Source organism: Gopherus flavomarginatus, chromosome 12, assembly GCF_025201925.1.
Source record: "Gopherus flavomarginatus isolate rGopFla2 chromosome 12, rGopFla2.mat.asm, whole genome shotgun sequence".
NCBI classification, from domain to species: Eukaryota; Metazoa; Chordata; order Testudines; family Testudinidae; genus Gopherus; species Gopherus flavomarginatus.
In genome coordinates, this window is record NC_066628.1 from 8,158,784 (window position 1) to 8,182,743 (window position 23,960).

Consider the following 23,960-nt stretch of genomic DNA (forward strand, 5'->3'; position numbering starts at 1 on the left):
AACGCACTGAATGTGACTCAGGCACCGCCCGGCTGGAGCTGGCTCGGCTCCTGTAGGAGCTGAGGGGAGCAGAGCTGGGGAAGGGCACCAGCTCTAGGACTCGCAGACCCCCCCCCCACCCCTCCGGGGCAGAGCTGGGACAAGAAGGGGCTGTTGGTGCAGAGTCACTTTCCTGCCCGACCCCTCCACTTTCCTCTGGGCCTCTCCCCTGCCAGAGGCGGCAGCTTTGCATAATTTTTGGTGGTGCCCAGAATGGGTCCAAGTGCCCCCACTTCCTCTCCCTGCCTAAGGCTCTGGGAGGGAGTTTGGGTGCAGGAGAGGGTTCGTGCTCTGAGAGGGAGTTTGGGTGCAGGCTCTGGGATGAGGCAGGGGGTTGGGGTGCAGGAGGGGTCAGTGGGTCGCCGCTTAACTCAGGCAGCGCCAGCTCCTGAAAGCGACCCACACACCCCTCTGGCAGTGGCTCAGAGTGGGGGCAACATGTGCCCCCCTCCCACCCCTCCGAGGCTAAAGCGATGTGCTGGCCACTTCCTGGAGAGGCGCAGCAGGAAGCCACCTTAGCCTGTGTCTACACTGCCACTTTCAGCACTAAATCTTAAGTCGTTCAGGGGAGTGAAAAAACATACCCCCGAGCGACAAAAGTTTTAGCATGAAAAGCGCCAGTATAAGCAGCGCTTTATCTCCAGGTGGTTATTTTTTATCGCCGGGAGAGCTCTGTAACATGGGCAGTCCCGCTGTGCTGCCAGTGGTGGTGGTGGCGGCAGCTGGGGGCCCCCAGGCCCTTTTAAATCACCCAGGGGCAGCAGGAGGGGCTGGGAGGCCTGCGGCGGTGGCAGGTGGGGCCGGAGGAGAGAGCTGGCCCTGAACATTGGTGGAGCCAGGCTCACGGGCCCTGAATATTCATGGAGGCCAGGCACTATGGGCCCATAGAACTCGCCGCCCTGCTCCCCTCAGCTTCAGGCTCAGGAGCTGGTGTCAGCAGAGCCCGGGGCTGCCCCAGCGGGTGGTTCCAGCCATCATAAAAAGTCCCCCCCGCCCCCCGATCTCGGAGGGAATTTTAATGGCCAAATCTGAATTTCAGTAACGTCTCTGGGGGCTCAGGGCCAGTGCTAAAGGCAGCAGGGTCCCACCACTGCTGTAATCAGCAGGAAGCAGGTCCCCACTTTTTGGATGCTAAAGTTCAAAGTGCGAAAAAGACCTTGACAGCCAGGCACTTCAGGTGTCCTGGGCCGACGCAACCACTAGGCGACCTAGGTGGTCGCCTAGGGCACCAGGGTTGGGGGGAGGCAGCATTTTGGCGGCAGCTTCTCTGTCTTCCATCCTTGGCGCCGCCTGGGGCACAAAAAAGCTGGCGCCGCTCCTGTCCCTGTCCCTGCTGCTCCTGCCCTCTGCCTTGGAACTGCTCTTGGGAGCCTCCTGCTTTCTTTGCAGAGGGAGAGAGGCCAGTACTGATGTCAGGGTGTCCACCCGTCCCCCCCGTACCCCAGCTCCCCAGAGTGGTGGGGGATCACAAGACAGGGCTCAGAACAGACAGAGCTTGCTGGTAGCTGCTGTTGTGTCTGAACATGTGATCTACTTAAAAGGGGAGCTTTTAAGAGTATTTAAGTGGAGTCAGTGTATTTAAAGGGGCAATGTGCATTCTTTTACACACACACACACACACACACACACACACACACACACACACACACACACAGTCTTTCACATTCACCTCCCAACACAAACTTATATTATTGTTGTTACTTCTTGATACTTCTTTCAAAGTGTGTTATTTTATTTTTTTTGACCAGACTTATGCATTTCATAATTTTTATTTATCTTACGCTTAAATTTAATTCTTTGAGTAGTGAGTTCTAAAATGCCCAACCTGTCCTGGCTGGACTAATTATCCCTATGGTAACTTTTAAAAAATATATATTATATCTAGGTTTTTTGTTTCTACACACATCCGTACATTACCTCAATATGGTGCACATAACAATATTCATTCCGCACATGGATGGAAATAATTATAGGGATCATTGACCCTAACCTCACTGACATCAGTGTTGTCACTCCTGATTTACACCAGGTACCTCAGAGCAGAGTCTGCCTCACACTGTTTAAAATGACCCTGAACTGTCGGCCTGCGTCGACCCTGGAAATCCTTTAACCTTCTGAATGACCCACACTCCAACCAGTGCAGAGACCCCCTGCTGCTATTGCTGATGCCCCTGTACAAACCTGCTGGGCTGGGCAGGGGCACCTACCAGGAGCCTCTCACTCTCCCTGCCCCCCTTGGATTTCAGTCCCAGGGGCTCTTCTCTCTCCTCCCGCAGATGCTGCAGGCAGCTCAGGATTTGCTCCTGCAAACACACACCATGACTCTAGCGGCTGGTTTGGGTGCATTGGTTTGTGCCCAGCGATAACTTCATCACTGAGCAGAGTGAGGCTGTGGGAGCAGGTCCCCGTTCTCCAACCCACTGAAAAATTGACCCAGCTCCAAGGTAAGTGCAGGCAAAGCTGCTGGGTCTGTCGCAGTCCCATCTCTGCACCATCATCTCCCGGAACGTGGCTGTTTGCCTGTCACAGTCTGGTGCTTTTGAACAGCTCTGGAATAGTCGCTGGGAGGACTCCTTTAGTGTGGCAGCCCCCTTAGGGTCACAGTCTTTCACTTGGCTTCTCCACCTCCTGGGTCCAAACCTAAGCGCCTTCGGCACCCCTACCTCACACAGTGAGCTGCTTTTGGCGAGTCCACCTGGGTTGGATACCTGGGGGAGACTTGTACCCCCAAAGGGAGCCATGCACCCCAATTCCTTACTCTTATGCTGTTAAAGCAGAAGGGTTTATTAGATGTCTGGAACACAGCTCAGACAGTGCTTAAGTTAACACAGACAACAGAAAGGTAAAGCATGGTCCACCTGGGTCTGTCCCAAAGCCCTCTGACCCCTCTGTAATCCCAGTTTAGAAGCTTCTCTCCTGCCTCCGGCAGCCCCACCTGGCCCCACTCCAGTCCTTTGTCCTCCAGCTGGTCACACCCAGCTTTCTTCCTAAGGAGAATGGGGACCATCCACGGTCATTTGTTGTTTGGTGCCAAATGTCCAGGCAATTGGAGTGGCGATTGTCTTCTGGGACTCTCCCTGGGCACGGGGCCCCAGGCAGGTAGGAGTCAGTCTGAGCTGTATCTCTGGGTCTCTGCAAGAAGTAAACATCCTTTGCCCCCCCTTCTCCTCCCCAGGCCAGAAAGCTGCAGCCTGGCTTGGGAGGGGCAGCAGCAGCAACCTGCTCCCTGCCCAGGCTCAGCTTCTGGGCACAGGAGCCCCTCTGAGCATGCTGGAGAGAATGGGGGTGGCTCTGGCTCACATGGCCACTGTCCCAGAAGCTGAGCTTGGGCAGGGGGCAGCCTGGATCCTGCATTGCACCAGACAGCGTGGCTAGAAGCAGCTCTGACCCTGCCCCTTCTTGTCCCCTCCTGGGCCTGTGTAGTGTAAGAAACTGCTCAGACTTCACTCCTTTCGGTGAGATAGTCACTTAAAATGTCAATTATTTCAGTTTAGCAAGTTGCACAGCTAATTCTGTCTATGAAATAGCTGCAGAGTTTTCTCATTGCTTCTCCTTGCACTGTTTAAAAGAAAACTTTTGTGTTCCCAACGTATCAATGTGCTTCCTTCTTGCAACTTTTGCCAAGATGGAAAGCAAAAATAACGCTGTAACTGGATAAATTGGAGTCATTTCACCGGTTGTGTAGGGAGATTACAGCCTTCTCCTAAAGGAAGAGCTACAGCCCTGCTGAGCTGGAAGAGTCTGTCCCAGCAGACTCAAGCATTCAGGTGTCCCAAGTGATCTGAAGCCGGAATGCTATTGAAGAGAGTGTGCTTCCTGCTTTTCTGTGGTGTAGTAAATTGAATGGCCAAACAAACTAACGAACAAAGGCAGAGACAGCACAGCTGCTCCTGGCACCTGGGACCCACGAGGCTGTGTCTGCTGCTGGCTTGTGCGGTGCAAGGGGGGCTGCAGAGCTTAGTTCTCCTGAGGGCTGTGGGACAGGGTCCTGCCACAGCAGAAGAAATAAAGCAGCCTTCCCTAGACAACTTCGGCAGAGGATTGTAGAGAACGGCCATGGGGCTGGGTGTCTTGGGCCTCCTGAGTGCTGGAGTCTGCAGGCCTGGCAGGGCCCCCCTCCAGCACAGCAGGGCTGTGGCTGTTTCTTTAAGAGAAAACGCCAATCTGGTCACATGACCGCGGGTGTGCCTTTACTTTCGCTTTCCATCTCGGCTAGTGCTGCAAGGGGATTGCAATGCAGATGTTTCTTTTCCAAAGAGCGAGGAAGAGCTGAGAGCTGAGCTATGTGGTAGCCCGGGAATTAGCCCTGCAATGTGATAAACTGAAATAGTCACAGTGTAAATCATCGCATCAAAACGTGTGGAGTTTGATCACACCCTGGAGATTGTAAAACTGCTCAGAAGGACCAATCAGGTAGGTTAATTTTGCTTCAAAATGTCTCCTTATATCCCTCATGTATACCGCTTATTGCTCCGCCAGATCGTAAATAACACAAAGATTAGATAATCCTGTGTCATTGCTTTTACTCCTTATGGAAACACCGCATTACAAGGACATTCCCAGGGATTGACGTTCCAGGGCTTTTCAGATTATCGTCCTAGCAGAGTAACTCGAGATTTGTGCGGCAGGTTGCATTAGTCATTTGTTTCTTTTGCGGGTGTTTCATTCAAGAACACTGGGCCCGATCTTGTTGTCAGTGACGTCCCAGGGAGATTTGTAACAAATAACTTCCTGTATTGAGAATACTGGGCGAGATTTACTGTGCCACTCCCGGCTGTTCTGCCCTTCTGCCTGTTAACGTTTAAGTTTTCCACCTCAGACTGTGGGGCTGAATCCTTTTGTTTCTGATCCTTTCAAGGGGAAAAAGGAAAAATTATTTCCACAATCAAAACAGAAAATTGCATCCTGTTGTCATGTGCCTAAAGCGATCATGAGCTCAAGGGTACTGCTGAATAGGGATTTCATGACATATTTATTTATTGGTTGACAGATCATCTATTGTGTGAACAGTCATTGGAGGGAAGATTTCCTGAGGAAATCTATAGGACTGAAGGTAGTATAAAAATTAATTTAAAACACATTTACAACAATAATTCACTTTTGTTTTAAAAATTTAATAGATGTTTTCATTGTTAATCAAATATTTTTGAAACAAAATTCTTTTTTCCCCAACCATTGTTATTCTTCTTTTAGCAACACTAGGGGAGGGGTCAATAAAATGTTTTGATTCGATTTGATTAGAATTCCTATTTTGAATCAATTTGAAATATATATTCTCATTTAGCATCATTTCGTTGAAAAATCAGAAACATTCCAGTAATAGGAAAATTCATTCTTAATGTTTTTTTCTAAAAGTCATTTTCTAATGAAAAAATCATTTTGTTTAAACGTTTTTGAACTGCAGCCACTGGGAGCTGCGGGCGGCTGTGTAAATGTAAACAAACTGTGCGACGGCCCCTCCAGTGGGTTACCCTGACCGGTCATGTGTGATCCGCATGTTGCCAACCACTGGGTCTAACCTGTTCTTAAAAATCTCTAGTGATGGAGATTTCACAACCTCCCTAGGCAATTTATTCCAGTGCTTAACCACCCTGGCAGTTAGGAAGTTTTTCCTAACATCCAACCTAAACGGCCCTTGCTGCAATGTAAGCCCATTGCTTCTTGGGCCATTCTTGTCCTTCCTCCTTCTAACAACCTTTTATGTACTTGAAAACGGTTATCATATCCCCTCTCAGGCTTCTTTTTTCCAGACTAAACAAATCCAGTTTTTTACAATCTTCCTCATAGGTCATGTTTTCCAGACCTTTAATCATTTTTGTTGCTCTTCTCTGGACTGTCTCCTATTTGTCCACATCCTGCCTGAAATATGGCACCCAGAACTGAACACAATACTCCAGTTGAGGCCTAATCAGCGTGTAGTAGAGTGGAAGAATTACTTCTTTTGTCTGCTTACGACACTCCTGCTAATACAGCCCAGAATGATGTTTGCTTTTTTTGGAATGGTGTTATACAGTTGACTCACGTTTAGCTTGTGATCCACGATGACCCTCAGATCCCTTTCCACAGTACTCCTTCCTGGGCAGTCATTTCCCATTTTGTATGTATGCAACTGATTGTTCCTTCCTAAGTGGAGTACTTTGTATTGAATTTCATCCTATTTACTTCAGGCCATTTCTCCAGATCATATTGAATTTTAATCCTACCCTCCAAAGCACTTGCAACCCCTCCCAGCTTGGTATCATCCGCAAACTTTTGTAAGTATACTCTCTATGCCATTATCTAAATCATTGATGAAGATATTGAACAGAACTGAATCCAGAACTGGTTCCTGCGGGACCCCATTCATTATGCCCTTCCAGCATGACTGAGAACCACTGATAACTACTCTCTGGGAATGGTTTTCTAACCAGTTTTCACCCACCTTATAGTAGCTCCATCTAGGTTGCATTTCCCTAGTTTCTTTATTAGAAGGTCATGCGAGATGGTATCAAAAGCTTTACTAAAGTCAAGATATGCCACGTCGACCACTTCCCCCCCATTCATAAGGCTTGTTACTCTGTCAAAGAAAGCTATCAGGTTGGTTTGACATGATTTGTTTTTGACAAATCCATGCTGACTGTTACTTATCACCTTACTATCTTCTAGATGTTTGCAAACTGATTGCTTAATTATTTGCTCCATTATCTTTCCTGGTACAGGAATTAAACTGACTGGTCTGTAATTCCCCGGGTTGTCCTTATTTCCCTTTTTACAGATTGGCACTATATTTCCCCTTCTCCAGTCTTCTGGAATCTCTCCCATCTTCCATGATTTTTTAGAGATAATTGCTAATGGCTCAGATATCGCTTCAGTTAGCTCCTTGAGTATTCTAGGATGCACTTTATCAGGTCCTGGTGACTTGAAGACATCTAATTTGTCTAAGTAAATTTTAACTTTTTCTTTCCTTATTTTGCTTCTGATCCTACCTCATTTTCACTGGCATTCACTATGTTGGACGTCCAGTCTCCACCAACTTTCTTGGTGAAAACCAAAACAAAGAAAGCATTAAGTCCCCCTGCCATTTCCACATTTTCTGTAATTGTTTCCCCCCCCAAGGAGTAATGGGCCTACCATGTCCTTAGTCTTCCTCTTGCTTCTACTGTACTTGCACAATGTTTTCTTCTTATCCTTGATGTCTCTAGCTAGTTTGATCTCATTTTGTGCCTTAGCCTTTCTAAATTTGTCCCAACACACTTGTGTTATTTGTTTATATTCATCTTTTGTAATTTGACCTAGTTTCCACTTTTTGTAGGACTTTTTTGATTTTTTTTTTTTTTTTTTTTTTTAGATCACTGAAAATCTCCTGGCTAGGCTAGGGTGGTCTCTTGCCATACTTCCTATCTTTCCTATGCAGTGAGTGGTTTAGTTTGCTCCTGTGCCCTTAATAATGGCTCTTTGAAAAATTGCCCATTGTCTTCAGTTGTTTTTCCTCTTAGACTTATTTCCCATGGGATGTCTCCTACCAACTCCCTGAGTTTGCTAAAGTCTGCCTTCTTGAAATCCATTGTCTTTATTTTGTTGGTCTCCCTCCTACCATTCCTTAGAATTATGAACTATCATTTCATGATCACTTCCACCCAAGCTGCCTTCCACTTTCACATTTTCAACCTGTTCCTCCCTATTTGTCAAAATCAAATCTAAAACAGCCTCTCCCCTAGTAGCTTTCTCCACCTTCTGAAATAAAAAAAATTGTCTCCAATACATTCCAAGAACTTGTTGGATAATCTGTGCCCTGCTGTGTTATTTTCCCAACAGATGTCTGAGTAGTACTTTGTAGTACCCTGTACTTTGGATGATTTTGTTAGTTGTGTAATAAAAGTCTCATCCCCCTATTCTTCATGGTTAGGTGGTCTGTAGTAGACCCCTACCATGACATGACCCTTGTTTTTTACCTCTTTTATCCTTACCCAGATACTTTCAACATGTCTGTATCCTATTTCCATCTCAACCTCAGTTCAAGTATGTACGTTTTTAATATATAAAGTAACACTTCCTCCCTTTTTATCCCTGCCTGTCCTTCCTGAGCAAGCTGTTCCCTTCTATACCAATATTCCAGTCATGTGTATTATCCCACTAAGTCTCTGTGATGCCATCTATGTCATAATAAGGTTTATTTACTAGCACTTCAGGTTCTTCCTGCTTATTATCCATACTTCTTGCATTAGTATACAGACATCTGAGATACTGGTTTGATTCTGCCCTCCCATTAGTTCTGTCTTGTCTCTCCCTTATCCCTGCTATAACAGCCCATGCTTTCCCCAAATACCGACCCTTCTCCCAGGTCTCCATATGTTTGGCTTACCTGTGGGCTTTGGTCACCTGCCCCCTTTGAACCTAGTTTAACCCCCCCCCCCCCTCACTAGTTTAGCCAGTCTGTGTCCAAATATGCTCTTCCCCTTCCTTGATAGGTGAATCCCATCTCTGTTTAGCAGTCCTTCTTCCTGGAACAGCATCTCATGGTCAAGGAAGTCAAAGCCCTCCTAGCAACACCATCTTCACAGCCATGCATTCACCTCCAAGGTGCATCTGTCTCTGCCTGGGTCCCTACCCTTGACTGGAAGGATCTAAGAGAGCACCACCTATGCTCCCAACTCTTTCACCCTTACTCCAAGAGCTCTGTTGTCAGTTCTGATCTGCTGAGGGTCATACCTCGCAGTATCATTAGTGCCCACATGGATGAGTAGCATGGGGTAGTAGTCAGTAGTAGGTCATATGATCCTTGACAATCCCTCCTTAAGATCTAGAATATGGGCCCCTGGCAGGAAACATACCTCCTGGATGCCATGTCAGGGCAATAGATAGATGCCTTCATCCGCCTCAGAAAAGACCCACCAACCTCCACTACCCTACATTTCCTCCTGTGAACGGTAGCTTCGATTCTCCCAGCCTTGGGGGTGCATGGCTTCTCCTCCTCCTCCTCCACCTTTGGGGTGATTCCTCATCACTCATTGCCAGGGCAGCATATCAGTTTTCTATCTCCATGGTGTGTGGGTTGGGAGTAGGGGTGGAGAACTGCCTGCTGCCAGGAGTAACCAGCAGCCAGTATCATCCCTGTATCAGAGCCATATCCTCCTCCCCTGGTGGTGTGACAGCAATCCTCTGTAGCTGGATAGCTTCCTCAACCTTGGATGTCTCCATGTGAATACATTTGAGGAATTTCTTGTGGGCTCAGATGCTCCTCAGCCTAGCCACCTCCTCCTGTAGCTCTCCCATCTACTTCCTGAGAGATTTCACCAGCAGGCACCTCTCACACTGGCTTTCTGTGAGTGGGAAAAGCAGGCCACAGTCTGTGCAAATCCACACCAGGATCTGGGTACAGGCATCCATGGTTGTCTGTCTGGATACAGGTGCAGGTGAAGGAGACAGGAGCAGCGCTGGCACTGGCAATGTGGCTCTTCCTACCTATAGCAATTATATTACATTTCTCTTCCAGAAACTCCCCCTCAGACTCCCCTGTTCACTAGCTCCCCTGGGTCGCTTAGCCTCTGGCTTTTAAGGCCTTCTCTCCTAGGTCAGCCCTACCCCCTCGTTAATCACATAGGGAGAGGGTGATCACAGGGTTGACTGAGGCTGATCAAAGATGATCAAGGATGATTCAAGGAACAAAGTCTTAAACAATCCCCAGACACACAATCCTGACTGACCCAGTAACCTGTGACAAAGGAAAACTCAAACAGCCAAACAATCTTACTCACCCCAAAGTTAGTACTTGCACCTTGTTCGTTCAGCAGGGGGATTTCCTTCTCCCCTTCTCAAAATCCCCTGTTTGCAGTTCCCTGTTCACTAGCTCCTCTTGGTTGCTTAGCCTCTGGCTTTAAGGCCTTCTCCCCTAGGTCAGCCCTACCCCCTCGTTAGGAGATGAGGTGGTGGGTTATCGCTATGGGCTTGTCTACATCACAAAGTTGCAGCGCTGGTGAGGGGGTTACAGCGCTGCAACTTAGGAGGTGTACACATCTGCAGGGCATCACCAGCGCTGCAACTCCCTGTTTGCAGCGCTGGCCATACTCCCGTTTTGTCTCGGGTGTAGAGGATCCAGCGCTGGTGATCCAGCGCTGGTAATCAAGTGTAGACACTTACCAGCGCTTTTCTTGACCTCCGTGGAATAAGCAGGTATCGCAGCATACCTGAGGAAGCCTCTGGTAATCAAGCAGGTCTCCTTCCCCGGTTTGCTCTCGCGTTCCCCGAACCCCCGTGCAAGCAGATCTCCTTCCCTGCGGTTTGCAGGGGGGTTCGGGGAACGCGAGAGCAAACCGCGGGGAAGCAGGTCTCCTTCCCCGGTTTGCTCTCGCGTTCCCCGAACCCCCGTGCAAGCAGGTCTCCTTCCCTGCGGTTTGCAGGGGGGTTCGGGGAACGCGAGAGCAAACCGCGGGGAAGCAGGTCTCCTTCCCCGGTTTGCTCTCGCATTCCGCGAACCCCCGTGCAAGCAGGTCTCCTTCCCTGCGGTTTGCTCTCGCGTTCCCCGAACCCCCCTTGAAGCCGCCCAACAGCGCTGCAGTGTGGCCACATCTAACACCACTTGCAGCGCTGGTTGCTGTAAGTGTGGCCACTCTGCAGCGCTGGCCCTATACAGCTGTACTAATACAGCTGTAACAACCAGCGCTGCAAAATTGTAGATGTAGACATACCCTAAGTGGGCACTTTACATCAGCTGAAAATAAACCCAACACAAGGGGCCTCCCCACACATGGATTGCCACTCCCTCATTCCAGTCCTAGACAGTCCCCACCCATCCCCCTGCAAGGAAGAGTGCTGGGGCAGGCTACAGGAGAGGCATTTTACAGTCTGGCTAATAATCAGTAATGTATTTATCCTCACAATACCACCCCTGCAAGGTGGGAAAGTGCTATGTTTTTTTACAGATGGGGAACTGAGACCCAGACCCTCAAAGGCATTTAGACTTCCATTTCACTGGCCATTAGGAGCCTAAATACCTTTGGGTGGGTCTGGGCCTCAGTGACTTGCCCAAAGTCACACAGCAAGTTTGTGGCAACCTGGGTCTGCCAAGTCCCAAGCTAACACCCTAACCACTGGGCCATGCTTCCTGTCTTTAGCCTTAGTCCTGCTTTAACCAGTGCCAGGAGGCAATACAACCCCCACAGCAGCCCCAGGACATGAGGGAAGCAAGCTGCCCCTTTAGCTGTCTTGCCAGGCTCATCAGCACAGAGATGAATTGAAAGGAGTGGGGGAGGGGTTAGGTGAGGAGTGCCTATGTGCCAGGCCTAGTGACAATGTGAACATTGCAAATAACCCTACTACGTGGTAGTCCAGAATAGGAAGATCCTAGTGGTCTCAGCAGAATTAAGAAGACAGTATAATACATGACTACTGAACTGGGGCAGGGGGAATAGGAGCACAGGAGTAGAGTGAATCTGTGGGCAAGAAGTGAAAATGGAGAGTGGAGAAAAAACGGAATCAACCTTCATTGCCTCTTTCTACTAATTTATTCAGAATCAGTATCACTGGAATTCTTTGTAACAACAATGCAGAAGAGTTAAACCCCTGGGATTTATTTTCCCAGCTACAGTTGCACCTATAAATAAGGCTATGTCTACACTACCACTTATGTCAGTATAATTTATGTCATTCAAAGGTGTGACTATTCTACCCCCCTGAGTGACCTATGTTCCACTGACATAAGCACTAGTGTGCATAGCGCTATATCACTGCAGCTTATGCCACTCACGGGGGTAGAATTTTAAGCTGACGGGAGAGCTCTCTTCTGTCAGCATAGAGCATCTTCACCAGACTCAAGGCAGCAGCGCAGCTGTATTGGTACAGCTACGCCTCTGCAGCACTGTATGTGTAGACATGGCCCAATAGGAAACAGCTGGGATAACATGCAAGAGACATGCACAGCGGAGACATTTGTTATACCTAACCACCTAATATCCTGCTTCGCATGTAATCAATGGGAATCTTGCCATTGGCTTCAATGAATGCAGAATCAGACCCACATAATACAAATCCATAACAAGGAGTCAGTTAGATTTCCGGGCTGATCACATGCAGTACAGTGAACATTAGGCTATCACTAAATTAAATCTGAAAAGCTTTTCTTGTCCTGTTTGTTCCTGAGAGTTGAACTGCTCAAGCTATGGGAAGCAGGTCTCTTGGAGCACTGTGGAGCATTCCTTGAGGCTGGTTTAGAGACTACTTTATGCATGTCAGGCCTCTGCCTTTGCATGAAAAACTACAAATGTCCTCTCCACAATAATGGAGCTATCGTAAAGTCCAGACATCTGTTTCTGGACGACAATCGCCAATGGCTAAAACCAGAAGCGGAAAAGAGTTTGGGTCCTTCTCATTGATGTATATTGTGCATAGCTATTACAGTGAAGGAAGCAGTAAAAGCATATGCAGTTTGCTGTGTAATCTAATTTAACATTGAACCAGATTTTCACAAGTGGAGACCTTAGTGAAACCAAATTACACTGCACAAGAGTCTTATTTTTGAATTAGAAACCTATCATTTTAGAAGAAACAATGACATCAGCTCCAAAGAAGGGTCACAAAGTGATCCTACCAGTGTCCATCCATTTGCAAGGAATGCGAACCTGAAAAGAATCCTCCTTGATCTGTTTTCTGTATCTGACCAAGACAGGCTTGGAGAGAAATGGGCTCTGGAGGGATTTGTTTAGAACTAGAAATTATAGATATAATGTATATGTGCATGCATACATCTTTGCCCTCCACTTGATGGAATCAGAACAATACAACTGCATGCCATTGGCCTTATTCTGCAGATAACACAAAACTTGGGGCAGTAGTAAATAATGAAGAGGACAGGTCACTAAGACGGAATGATCTGGATCACTTGGTAAGCTGGGCTGAAGCAAACAATATGTGTTTTAACATGGCTAAATGTAAACGTATACACCTAGAAACAAAGAACATAGGCGATATCATCCCCCTTGAGCATTCCTGGAGGCTGGACTACAGACTACTTTATGCATGTCTTTACTTTATCCCTGTCTTTGCATGAATGAATGTCCTGAGCCCTGATTTTCCCCATCCCTTTCTATTTCCAGTTCTTACTGTCCCTTGAGGATTGCCATTTCTACTGGAGGTTAGGTGTTTCAGTGATTTGGAACAATATTCATTAGGGATAAATCCACCCAAAGGGAGAATTGGAACCTAGATCTTCAGAATTATTGTGTGAATCTACTGCTATTAAATCTCATGCTGGGCAGCTGGAAATGTGTCTTTCAGATCAGCATCACCACAGGTAACATTACTGTTATACCCACTATGCTCAAGTGAAAAGGTGAATAAATTCACCTGCAGGATGACACCTAATCTATAAGCGTGATGGCATTGGGCTACCTTCTGTTGGAGCAGCCAGAAGCACAGCCAGCAGAGTGAGAGGATCAGCACCTTCTTTGGCATGGTTGGTAGCGAAAGGTGTCAGGAGAGGAAGAGAAGCAAGGACTGCAGTGTCTGAATGAGTGAAGCTTGAACCATAGTTAAATAAACTCCCATACAGCACAGATGCTCAGCAGAGGGATAAGTATTGTGACACTTTGAAGTTTTGCATAAGGAGACACATCTGACACTAGGTAGTAACCGCTGTGCCTGATCCATGATGTTACTGATGGTCAAAGTTACCTGAGGTTGTTCTGTCTCAACTGCCTCCTGAATCCTTTATGAGGCTGAGGCCCGGTCTACTAAACATTTATGTCATCATTGATATAGTGCTTAGGGAAGTGAAAAATACTCACACCTGAGCACCGTAGTTATGCTGACCTAAATCCTAGCATAGATGCAGCTAAGTCAATGGATGAGTGTTCAAGGAGGTGGTGTTTCTACAGTGGCCATGTCTGCACATACAGCGCTGCAGTGGCACTGCTATACCGATACAGATGCACCACTACTGCACGTGTGGTGTAACTTATGTTGCTCACGGGGGTGGAATATTCACACCCCGAGCGACATAAATTTTGCCGACATAAGTGGAGGTGTAGACATAGCCAATGATGGAAAAATTCCTCTTGTTGCTGTAGGCTGAGGCTATGTCTACACTACCATGTATGGGGATATAACTTACGTCACTCAAGGATATGATTATTCCACCCCCTTGAGTGACATAAATTACACCGACATAAGCACCGGTGTGAAGTTATTCTAGATTTACCTTAGTGTAAATGAGTACAGAATTTGGCCCAAAGTTCTCTTACTCATGCAGCCCAGATCTTAAACATTAGGACTGGTGATGAGAAGTTATGGGGATGAGGGGCAGTGGTGCCAGTTCAGATATTTCTTGAGGGGTGGGGCAAATTATAGTCCTTGCCCCAAGCAGGGACCCCATTCCTATTCCTCCCACTAAAAAAAAAAAAAAAATTGAATGGCATTGTAACCCTGTGCCATTGGTGAGGGACATTTTTTCAGTCATTGTGGGACCTTGGAACCATGAATTAAAAAGTGAGCAAACCAGAGTTTCCAGTTGTCATGAGAAACTGACAAGCTGACCTCATCCTGCTTGACTGGTTCTGTTACATAGTTGTTAATGACCCCAAGGATAAGACACTGGGAGAAAGGAGAGGCAATTTTGTTCCTCTTGCAGTGAAAAGGGATGGGAATGGAGAATTGTGCCAGCACTACAGAGTAGATTCTCACTAAACTAGTGTATGTCTGCCCAGCGTGGCTATGGCTGAGCTACCTGAGATAACTTGAATCCAGCTAGTGCCGGTACAAATAGCAGTGAAGATAGTGCAGTGTAGGCTTCAGAGTGGGCTAGCGAGCTGAGTATGTACCCAGGGTGTAGCATGCTTATGCTATCTGTGCTGAAGTCTGCACTGCACTGTCTTCATAGCTATTGGTCACTGCACTAGCTGGATTCAAGAAGGCTTAGGTATGCTATCTTATGTGCAGCTTTTGCTGTGTAGATATGTCCTAATCACTCTCCTGAACTTGCACTCCAGCTGCCCTCTCTGCCTGCTGAATGCCTCGCTTCAGTCCTCCCATTGCCTTTGCTGGTGCCCTGGGGTCACCCTCTTTGTATTGCTCTGTCTTCCTCCTAATGGCTCCATATTAACCCATGTTGCCATGTCCCACTGCTGACTGGCGGTGTTATACTCCAGTTGCCCTCTCCCATTTGCTGACTGCCTGGTGTTGTGTGCTTCTCTCATTGTGTCACATTTTCTCATTGGGTATATCCCATTTTTCATAGCTACATCCTCTTTTTGAAGTGAGCAGGAATACTACAAGGCTGAAATAAAAGGAGGGTAAATAACAGAATCCATGAGCCTTGTGACATACTTCCTTCTCCACAAACCCAGAAAGATCCAGCAAACTGAGGTTGCTTCTCTTAGCCCCACAAACTATTACTTCTATTTATATAGACTTGGTAATTGTAACATATGGATGTATTCCTCACCCAATCCTTTTCTTATCCCCTGTCTGCCTGCAGGTCTGGAGAGAAAAACACCCCATTGCCTCATTTCTCCCCCAATCACAAGTTCTTGCCCTGCAAATCGTAAGGTTGGTCATGTTTCTGGGGGTATGGCTACACTTGAAATTGCACAGCGCTGCCACGGCAGCGCTTTGAAGTGTGAGTGTGGTCGGAGCGCCAGCACTGGGAGAGAGCTCTCCCAGCGCTGCACATAAACCACATCCCTTACGGGTGTAGCTTGCAGCGCTGGGAGCCGCGCTCCCAGCGCTGCGGCACTGATTACACTGAGGCTTTACAGCGCTGTATCTTGCAGCGCTCAGGGGGATGTTTTTTCACACCCCTGAGCGCGAAAGTTGCAGCGCTGTTAAGTGCCAGTGTAGCCAAGCCCTGGGTTAGAAAGAAGTGCCATCTCTAAGAATGAAAGAACTAAAAGGTACTTCTGTTTGTTGCTGGTGCCACTCTGTGGGCCTTACCTGCATCACATTTCAAGCAGCTTCACAAAACTTGTTCACCTCCTGTGTTGCTGTTTGAATGTCCTATCGTCCAATAATCACGAATTAAAACAGGCAAGGCAATGGTGAGAGGAGTTTGGAAAGGGATCTTACTGACAGCAAATAGCTTCAGTGCTTGAGTCCCAGTGCACATGTGGTGCCCAGCACATGGCTTTTCCTTGTGTTATCCTTTGGACATTTTTCCAGTGTTATTTACTGAGGCAAAAGCATTTGCTGAAGAGTGAAATGGTGGCAAAGGAGAGAAAGTTCAAAGGAGAGACTGTGGAGCTAGATATCTGGGGGTTAGATTAGATGACCCCTGCAGTTCCTTCTAATACTATGATCTTCTGAGTCTGGAGCTGAAATCTATCAGTTATCAGGGGCTGCTCCAGGCCCCAGAATGCCAAGAGTGTGCTTCGGGCAGCATGCCATGGGGGGTCCACCGGAGCCACGGGACTGGCAACCAGCAGAGTGCCCCCCACTGCATGCCCCCGTGCTTGAGGCAGCAAAATGGCTAGAGCCGCCCCTGCCAGTTATTCAGGGTTTGTCTGATCTACAGCTCATCAGAGCAGTGAGAGATGTTGCCTCTTGTTCCCTAACAATCGTGCAGTACATTTATAAGGGACACTGAGTTTTTAATATTCATAGATACACAATTTTGTTAAGATTTCATTAAAATTAATGCATTTTCCCCACAGATATAAACAGATACTGTCCATCACCATGACTTGAAAATGAAACATGAAAGAACAAAAGTAAAGCCTTCCTGAGAGAGCCCTGTGTGTGTGAGAGAGACAGAGACAGAATTGCTGCCTCTCTCTATAGACAGCAGAGTTCTTAGGAATTTAAACGCACGTTACACAGAAAACAAAGGTATAACAGTCACATAGCCAAATGAACCACAGTTGTAAATACATCTCAATTAATTTAAATCAGTATTATTGGAAAGTTGCCATTATCAAACATTGTAGAAGAAGAGAAAAAGAAATAGATAATTTACATTGAAATTGGACTAATTTGAATTTTAGTATTTTTTCAAGCTGCTGACTCTGCAAACTCAGCCTGAGCTTCAAGAATCAAGCAGGATTCTTTTTTTCCCATACATCTTCATCAATAATAAAAGCACTCCAGGACAAATTCTGCCCTCAGTAACACTTGTGCAGTCCCATTCCCATCAATGGCTTTGCACAGGTGTAACCAGACTTCAGTCAATAATTCTGTGGATGATGCAGAAGAAGGCATTCCAGCTTCTGAAATGTGATGGCTCTTCAGGATGAACACACATGAAAACCATATTTTAATCATTAAAGTCAGTCACTCTGAGTTTGATACATGCACACAGCAGAGCTACTGAATGAAAAGTCACCATATTACAGTCACTTTTTAGAATATAATGCACCCTAAATACTTTATTAAGAGAATAATCACAAATATTAGAAATTTAACAAACTCATCAGCACTCTTTCTAATGCTCTACACACTCATTTCTCAAGGGTGAAGTTGTGTTTCTCATTTTGAAGCTTGAATTTTCCTTCAATGCAGCTGATGATGTGAAGGGAGTCGGGGGGGACATTTCATCCACTTCAATCTATTTCATATGCTAAAAGGAGAGAAAGGGTATGATGCATGGGTAAAAATTGAATTGAATTCTTTGGTCTGGAGCCAGCATGCCTTCACCATCCAAAACAGAGATAGATTGGATAGAGACCTACAATATGGAACACCTCAGTGACAATTCATCCTGGATTCTTTAGCCTTCAAGGCCACCTCTGATTAAGACAGACGAGAGGAGTCAAATGGTGCATGCAGAAATGGCAGGACTGTAATCTTTTTGAAGGAGAAGAGGAATGACAACAGAATAGACAGAGCAAAATCCACTTACAGGGGTCAGATCCACTTCCACTGCTTTCTTCAGGGAGGCTGGATTGACCTACAATGAACAAAAATCAGAGGCTTAATCCTGGAAACTCTACATAGTTAGAATAATTAAGTGCATTGAGATCTACTGATGGAAAGTGCCACATCAGAGCTAGGCTTTATCATTATTATGTTAGTAAGAACTAAACCTGCAGTGGTGTAACCCACTGGTCAGTGAGTGTTATATGTCTCTTTCTCAGCCCAACCCACAGAGGATGTGAGTCTGCTTGCGCTCTGAGCTAGAGATCCTGTCTTTTTAGTTCAATCTGTAATGACTCATATTTAGCTGTGGAGGTCCCTGGTTCAATCCCTGGTGTTGGCCCAGATGACACTCATTACAGTGGGGAGTCCCTTTAATCCAGGGATATCAAGATAGATCATATACAGCTAAGGAGAGCATTTATATGGCACTGGACCCAGCCTATCGTTTCCTGAGGGCCAAATCAGGGAGCTGCTTAGGTCGTGGGTGAGTAGGAAGCTAAAATTCAGTGCATTGTGGAGGATTCAGGTGCAAGGAGTGGACTAGGGGCTTCTTTCACCTTGTCAGTCTCTCTTGGCAGATAAGTAGAGAAATGTAACAGCAGTAACAAAGTAACAGAAAGAAACAGAATTAACTTACCCATAGGTTGCCCACTGGGCTCCCAGCCTAACTCTCCACTGACTTGTCCACTAGGTTCCCCACTTGCTTCTCCACTAAGCTCCTCACTTGCTTGCCCAGATTCAAAGGCACCAGATTCCTCTTAGAGAAACAAAAGAGAATAATATATAAATACGTATCACATTTAGGTAACAACTCTCCCTCAGCAATGTTATCCTTATGCGTTGGTCTCTAGTCCCATGGGATCAGGGAACAAAATGTACACAGTGTATGATGCTCTCATTTGCTTCTATTTTTTGCCTCCCTTCCAACCCCAGCCCATCCTTGGGATTCAGAGGTATTAATGGCAGCCATCAGCTGGTTCTTTATCTATAGACAATTGGAGACCTGATTAAAACTGATGGCTCTTGTAAACAGAAGCTAGGGGCCCATGTATGCCCCATGTCCTCTGTCTGGTTTTCTGATTTTTTCCTAAAGGTAAGAGGATTCTGCCCACTGGGGTCTAGCGTGTTCCATTAAATGCTGGAATTCATCAGCTGCAGCATTGAAAAGTTATTGTGTGACACAGAAATGCAATTAAGTTGCGTGAAGGGCCTTCTTTTGCTTCGCCAATAATGTATCCTGTTCATAAATTTCCATTTTCTCTGTATCCAGGTTGTCTTAAATCATTGCAATTATGTTACATTCAATACACTGTTTTTCTTTTTTTTTCTCCTGTCATCTGGATCAAGTAACAGTGAGATGAAAGTTCTCTCAATCTGCCACAGCTCCAGAGCCAGATCCCCTCTACCTGATTTTATCATTTTCTTCATTACATTTTATGTTCACAAGCTGGAATCAGGTAGGAATGTCCATTGCTTCTGCTGCTTCTTACAGGATTGATTGATTAGTTTTGATTTATAAAATTTCCCTGTTTCACTAGCTCATTCAAAAGTGAACAAAAATTAGCACAAATCCCCAAGTGTATCAACACGAGGAAAATATAAATAACAGTTGTTATGAACTGTGTGAAAGTTTGTTATGGGTTGAGTTAAAATCTCATTCAAACTGATGTGTGACTGCACGATTCACTTAAGATAGTTGTAAGAAGCAATAAAAGGGGCCACACCTAAAACAAGGCTTAATAAAGTGTGCTCAGAGACTAGCACCATCGGTATGAGGGGTGAAAGGACAAGGGCAGGGAGGAATCCTCTGGGTATTGTGACCAGATGGGGTGTGAGAGCGCGAACACACAGAACTGAGAACAGACAAGGAGAGAGAGAGAGGAGACAACAAATGAGCAAGGAAGTCAAGCAGGAGCCTGTGAGTACAGTGCAACCCTGGGAAAAGCTAGAGAGAGAACTTCTTGGTCTGTTGGTTAGGGAGGGTTGGGACTATAAGCTGCGAAACTGTTCCTTTTGTTCTTGGTTCCGCCTGCATTTGGAAAAGCAGGACTTGGTACATTCCTTTTCAATGAAGGAGATTGTATCAAAGAGAATACAGGCTATGCCAATTTCTTGGGACATGTCTATACTACAAAATTATGTCCACCTAACGTATGTAGGCATACTTGTGTTTGTCTACGCTTTGATCCTTGTATTGGCTGTGTGCATCCTCACCAGGAGTGCTTGTGTCGATTGTACTGTCAGTGTGGGGCACTGTGAGAAGGCTCCTGAGAGCTGGAAGCAGTCAGTGTAAGCAATACAGTGTCTACACTGACACTGCGCTGACCCAACAACATCACCTTGACTCTGTGCCACTTGAGGTGGAGTTATTAAGTCAATGTAGCAGGGATGATACGTCAGAAGGAGCAAAATTGAAGTGTAGCACTTCCATAGTTAGCCTAACATAAGCTGCCTTGCAGTGGCCTAACTCTGTAATATAGACCCGATGTACATCCAACAGGAACATCCCTGGGGCTCCAAAATTTGGCTAGCTGATGAGGTTGAAATGAGGTAACATTGAAATGTCTCCCCATGATTTCAGGATTAATAACTCTTCAGCCACTGTCAGGCTGTCTGGAGTGACTCACGGCCATGAATGCCTTCCTCAGGGCAGACTGTCAAACAAGGCAGGTGCCCCAAGCTGGCGGTGTGGCCTATACTTAATTTCACCAAGTCAATAACAAATGTGAACTCCTGGATCACTACACCAGTCTTACTAGGGAGTCACAGAAAGTCACCTTAGGTTCTCCAGCCTATCTTGTCACCCAGACAAAATGGACTTGGTGATAAATGGTCACTTACACAAAAAATCACACACTGGTTGCTTCCAGTCCCAAGAGACCAGTCACTTACTCCAGATGAATTGGTACACTAGATCTTACACCAAAGACAATGCCTGAAGCCAATCCTGTAATAAATTACAAAAGGCTTATTAACTAGGAAAAAGAAATGAGCTATTCACAGGTTAAAACAAGCGAACATATATACAAATGAATTACCATCTAAAATCCTAAGAGTGACAGAGTTGTAGAGATCTGCCCATTCAAAGTCTTTTTCAGGGTGGACCCAGGAGAACCCCTGGGGATCTCTGGCTTCAGCTTGGTTTCTCTAGCCCTGTGAGAGTTCAAACAGCAAAGAGACAAAAAATCTTCATGTCAGCTACATATTTCCCTCTTCCCGCTTTCCAAGCGATGGGACAAGGCCTCCTTCACATACTTCTCCATGGGTGGATGAGGCAATTAACAAAACTTTTGTCTTATAATGGCCCATATAAATGTTGATCTCCTGGATGGATTGGAGAGGGCTTGAGGGAGGGGCGGGAAATATTATTCCTGTGCCTGGGTTTACAGATTCAGAGCAAACATTCTCAAAGTTCTAAAGCAAAATTTATGTATTTTCTTGTAGCCTGGAATAGAGATGTTACAACTGAGATCAATAAATGCAGCAACTTACCAGCATTTCATAGAGTCCAAACACTAAATACATTCTTATAAGACTATTAGCAATTATGTGCAAAACTAACATACAGGTGAACTGGTCACGTCACTAGCTACAAGTTTGTCAGTTCTTAGCTAATACTTGCAGTCTTGGTAAGAGCTGGCACCTGGTCTGCCAGAGTCACAACCACCACATCCCATCCATCCAGGTTCTTAATATGATCCTTCTTGTGTGTCCTCCTTAACACACCCATTTTCTTCTCAAACATCTAATCAGCTTGGACTGTTCCATAGGAACCAGGGAGCAAAGGAGTTCTAGTATTGAAGACTTCACTGAAGTTCTCCTGCCACCTCCCTATCTCCCATTTAAAAACTGAGGGGATGGGGGGGAAGTATTGGTTCAAATACCCAAGCTGAGTTCACAGAGCTCGAGTGCAAAGTACACCCTGTGAGCAGCACGTCAAGCAAGCGGTTGACTGTAGGAAACCTTCTCCTCTTCCTCTCCATAGATGCCAGTTAAACAGGCTCTGAATGAAGTGGGGGTCCTGGGGAAAGGCTAGTAAGATCATGTAACTGAAGACTCTATCGTACATACAGGTGGACAGAAATAGAGCAGCACAAGCAACCTTAAATCTGTCGGTTATGGTTATTCAAATGCATTGTTTGTTGTAAAATTCATATATAAATTTGGGACATATCCCAGTCAATAACAGAGCACTGCAATAGATGCACAGAAAATGTAATATATTTATTTATCTCTTCTGTACCCTGGTGCATTTTACAGCCCGGTTCACAGTGATTGGACCTGATCACCCTGTCACCGCCATCATGGGGGAGGACATTATTTTACCCTGTCACCTGTTCCCCAAGATGAGTGCTGAGAATATGGAAGTGAGATGGTTCCGATCTGAGTTCACTTCATTTGTGCACCTCTATCAGCATGGAAAGGATGAGTATGGGCAGCAGATGCCAGAATATCATGGAAGGACAGAGCTTTTGAAAGCTGGTATCGTGGATGGGAATGTTGCCTTGGGAATTGTCAATATCAGACTTTCTGATGAGGGACAGTACCGCTGTTTTGTTCAAGATGGTGTCTTTCATGAAGAAGCTGTATTGGAACTGAAGGTAGCAGGTCAGTAACATGTGTCTGTTGTCTCTTTTTAGATGGCTCTTAGACCCAGACCCAAAAAAGCACTTGGGCACCTAACGCCCCACTTCAGTCCAAAATTTAGGTGCCCCTGAGATCCTCAAAATAGTCATTGAATTAAATAGTCATTAGGCCAGAGAGAGAGAGATAGAGACTGTAGTCCAGTGGTTAAGGAGGTAGGTGGGAGGCCCAGGGGCCAGTCCTCCTGCTAATTAATCTTTGATTATTTATCCAATCTGGACAAATAAATAAACAGCCATTGGAGGAAGGTGGCTGGACTAGGGTTTTCCCAGCTCCCATGGGTGTACCGTAACCACTGGACTACAGTCTCTTTCTCTCTCTGGCCCAATGACTATTTAAATATTTATAAATAATAGAAAAGTTATTGGGCCAGAGAGAGAGGCAAGCTTTTTCTAGGTCATTATCCTTAACTTTAATTGAAAATGTTTTCGTATGAACAGATAAACATGTTCATTTTGTTGGATTGAGATTCACTTACTCAGCAGGTGGGGCTAACAAATCTTTAAGGCAAAACACTCAGCAAGTAGCGATCAATTACTCACAGGCGGGAAGCTTGTTGGGATGATCTCATCAGTCACCTCCAACAATGGACAATATAGCTTCAACTTCCCTTTATTAACCAAGCTTATTTATAGCTCTTTGTTATGTTATATGCATGTATTAGTCTGATAAATGGGGGTGGGGGGGAGTAGCTCCTTTTTATGGACACCCAGCCAGCCAGTAACTATAAAATCCCTCCCCCCAGTTCTGCTTATGCTGTTAAAAGTTATCAGAACAAATTCTGAAAATCCACAGCAGTGTTCTGTCAGGCCTAAAGATGACTTTGCTCCCAAAACATGCCATTCTTTGCTGCAGGTATCAGTTGATCTGCTATTGGTCTCAGCTACAACAGTAGGGAAAAGAGCACATTACCGCACCTCAGTTGCATTAAAAACAAAAAAATCTTTGTTTATTGACTGTTAATATTTGCATCAAGACACATTGCACCAGCTCTAGTACCTGTGATTATAAAAAGTGCTGTAGCTGAATCACAGCTTTTGGACTTGAAAAACAATTAGAACACAAGAATGGCCAGACTGGGTCAGACCAAAGGTCTGTCTAGCCCAGTATCCTGTCTTCTGACAGTGTCAAATGCCGGTGCCCCAGAGGGAATGAATAGAACCAGTAATCATCAAGTGATCTATCGCCTGTTGCCCATTCCTAGCTTCTGGCAAACAGAATTAATTCATGGAAGCCCTATGATCTGTGTTAGATAGAACATCAGACCAGATGATCACAGTGGTCCCGTCTGGCCTTAACATCTATGACTCTCTGAAAGCAAAACCTTTCAAGTGTAGAAGTCCAGAGTATATGGAGACCCAAACCAGATTAGAACTGAAAGAAGAGATCTCTTAATCTGCAACAGCGTCACATAAACAAACAAGAAGCCTCCATCTTGAAAAAATTCTTCGCACCACGGC

General features: G+C 45.8%; 3 protein-coding genes and 1 long non-coding RNA gene across 6 annotated transcripts in view; 2 read left to right on the top strand and 2 right to left on the bottom strand.

The window, feature by feature from the left end:
- Positions 1-23,960, top strand: part of LOC127033316 (E3 ubiquitin-protein ligase TRIM39-like) — a 227,224-nt gene that overhangs the window by 123,945 nt on the left and 79,319 nt on the right. The gene's annotated exons all lie outside the window — the stretch shown is intronic.
- LOC127033353 (zinc finger protein RFP-like) overlaps positions 2,101-23,960 on the bottom strand; it is a 161,094-nt gene continuing 139,234 nt past the window's right edge. Inside the window, exon 2 of the mRNA XM_050921388.1 lies at positions 2,101-2,342. Within this exon, the coding sequence (XP_050777345.1) occupies positions 2,196-2,342 (147 nt within the window). The 3' untranslated portion in view covers positions 2,101-2,195. The remainder of the gene's footprint in view (positions 2,343-23,960) is intronic.
- Positions 17,357-18,771, bottom strand: LOC127033387 (uncharacterized). The gene is made up of 3 exons (XR_007769076.1): positions 18,494-18,771; positions 17,840-17,887; positions 17,357-17,557 (listed from the first exon to the last, which is right to left on the bottom strand). It is a non-coding gene; the product is annotated as an uncharacterized LOC127033387 (long non-coding RNA).
- Positions 19,210-23,960, top strand: part of LOC127033291 (butyrophilin subfamily 1 member A1-like) — a 65,489-nt gene continuing 60,738 nt past the window's right edge. For all 3 annotated transcript variants that reach the window (XM_050921242.1, XM_050921241.1, XM_050921243.1), the window contains exons 1-2: positions 19,210-19,313; positions 22,117-22,464. In XM_050921242.1, the coding sequence (XP_050777199.1) occupies positions 19,214-19,313; positions 22,117-22,464 (448 nt within the window). In that variant the 5' untranslated portion in view covers positions 19,210-19,213. The remainder of the gene's footprint in view (positions 19,314-22,116; positions 22,465-23,960) is intronic.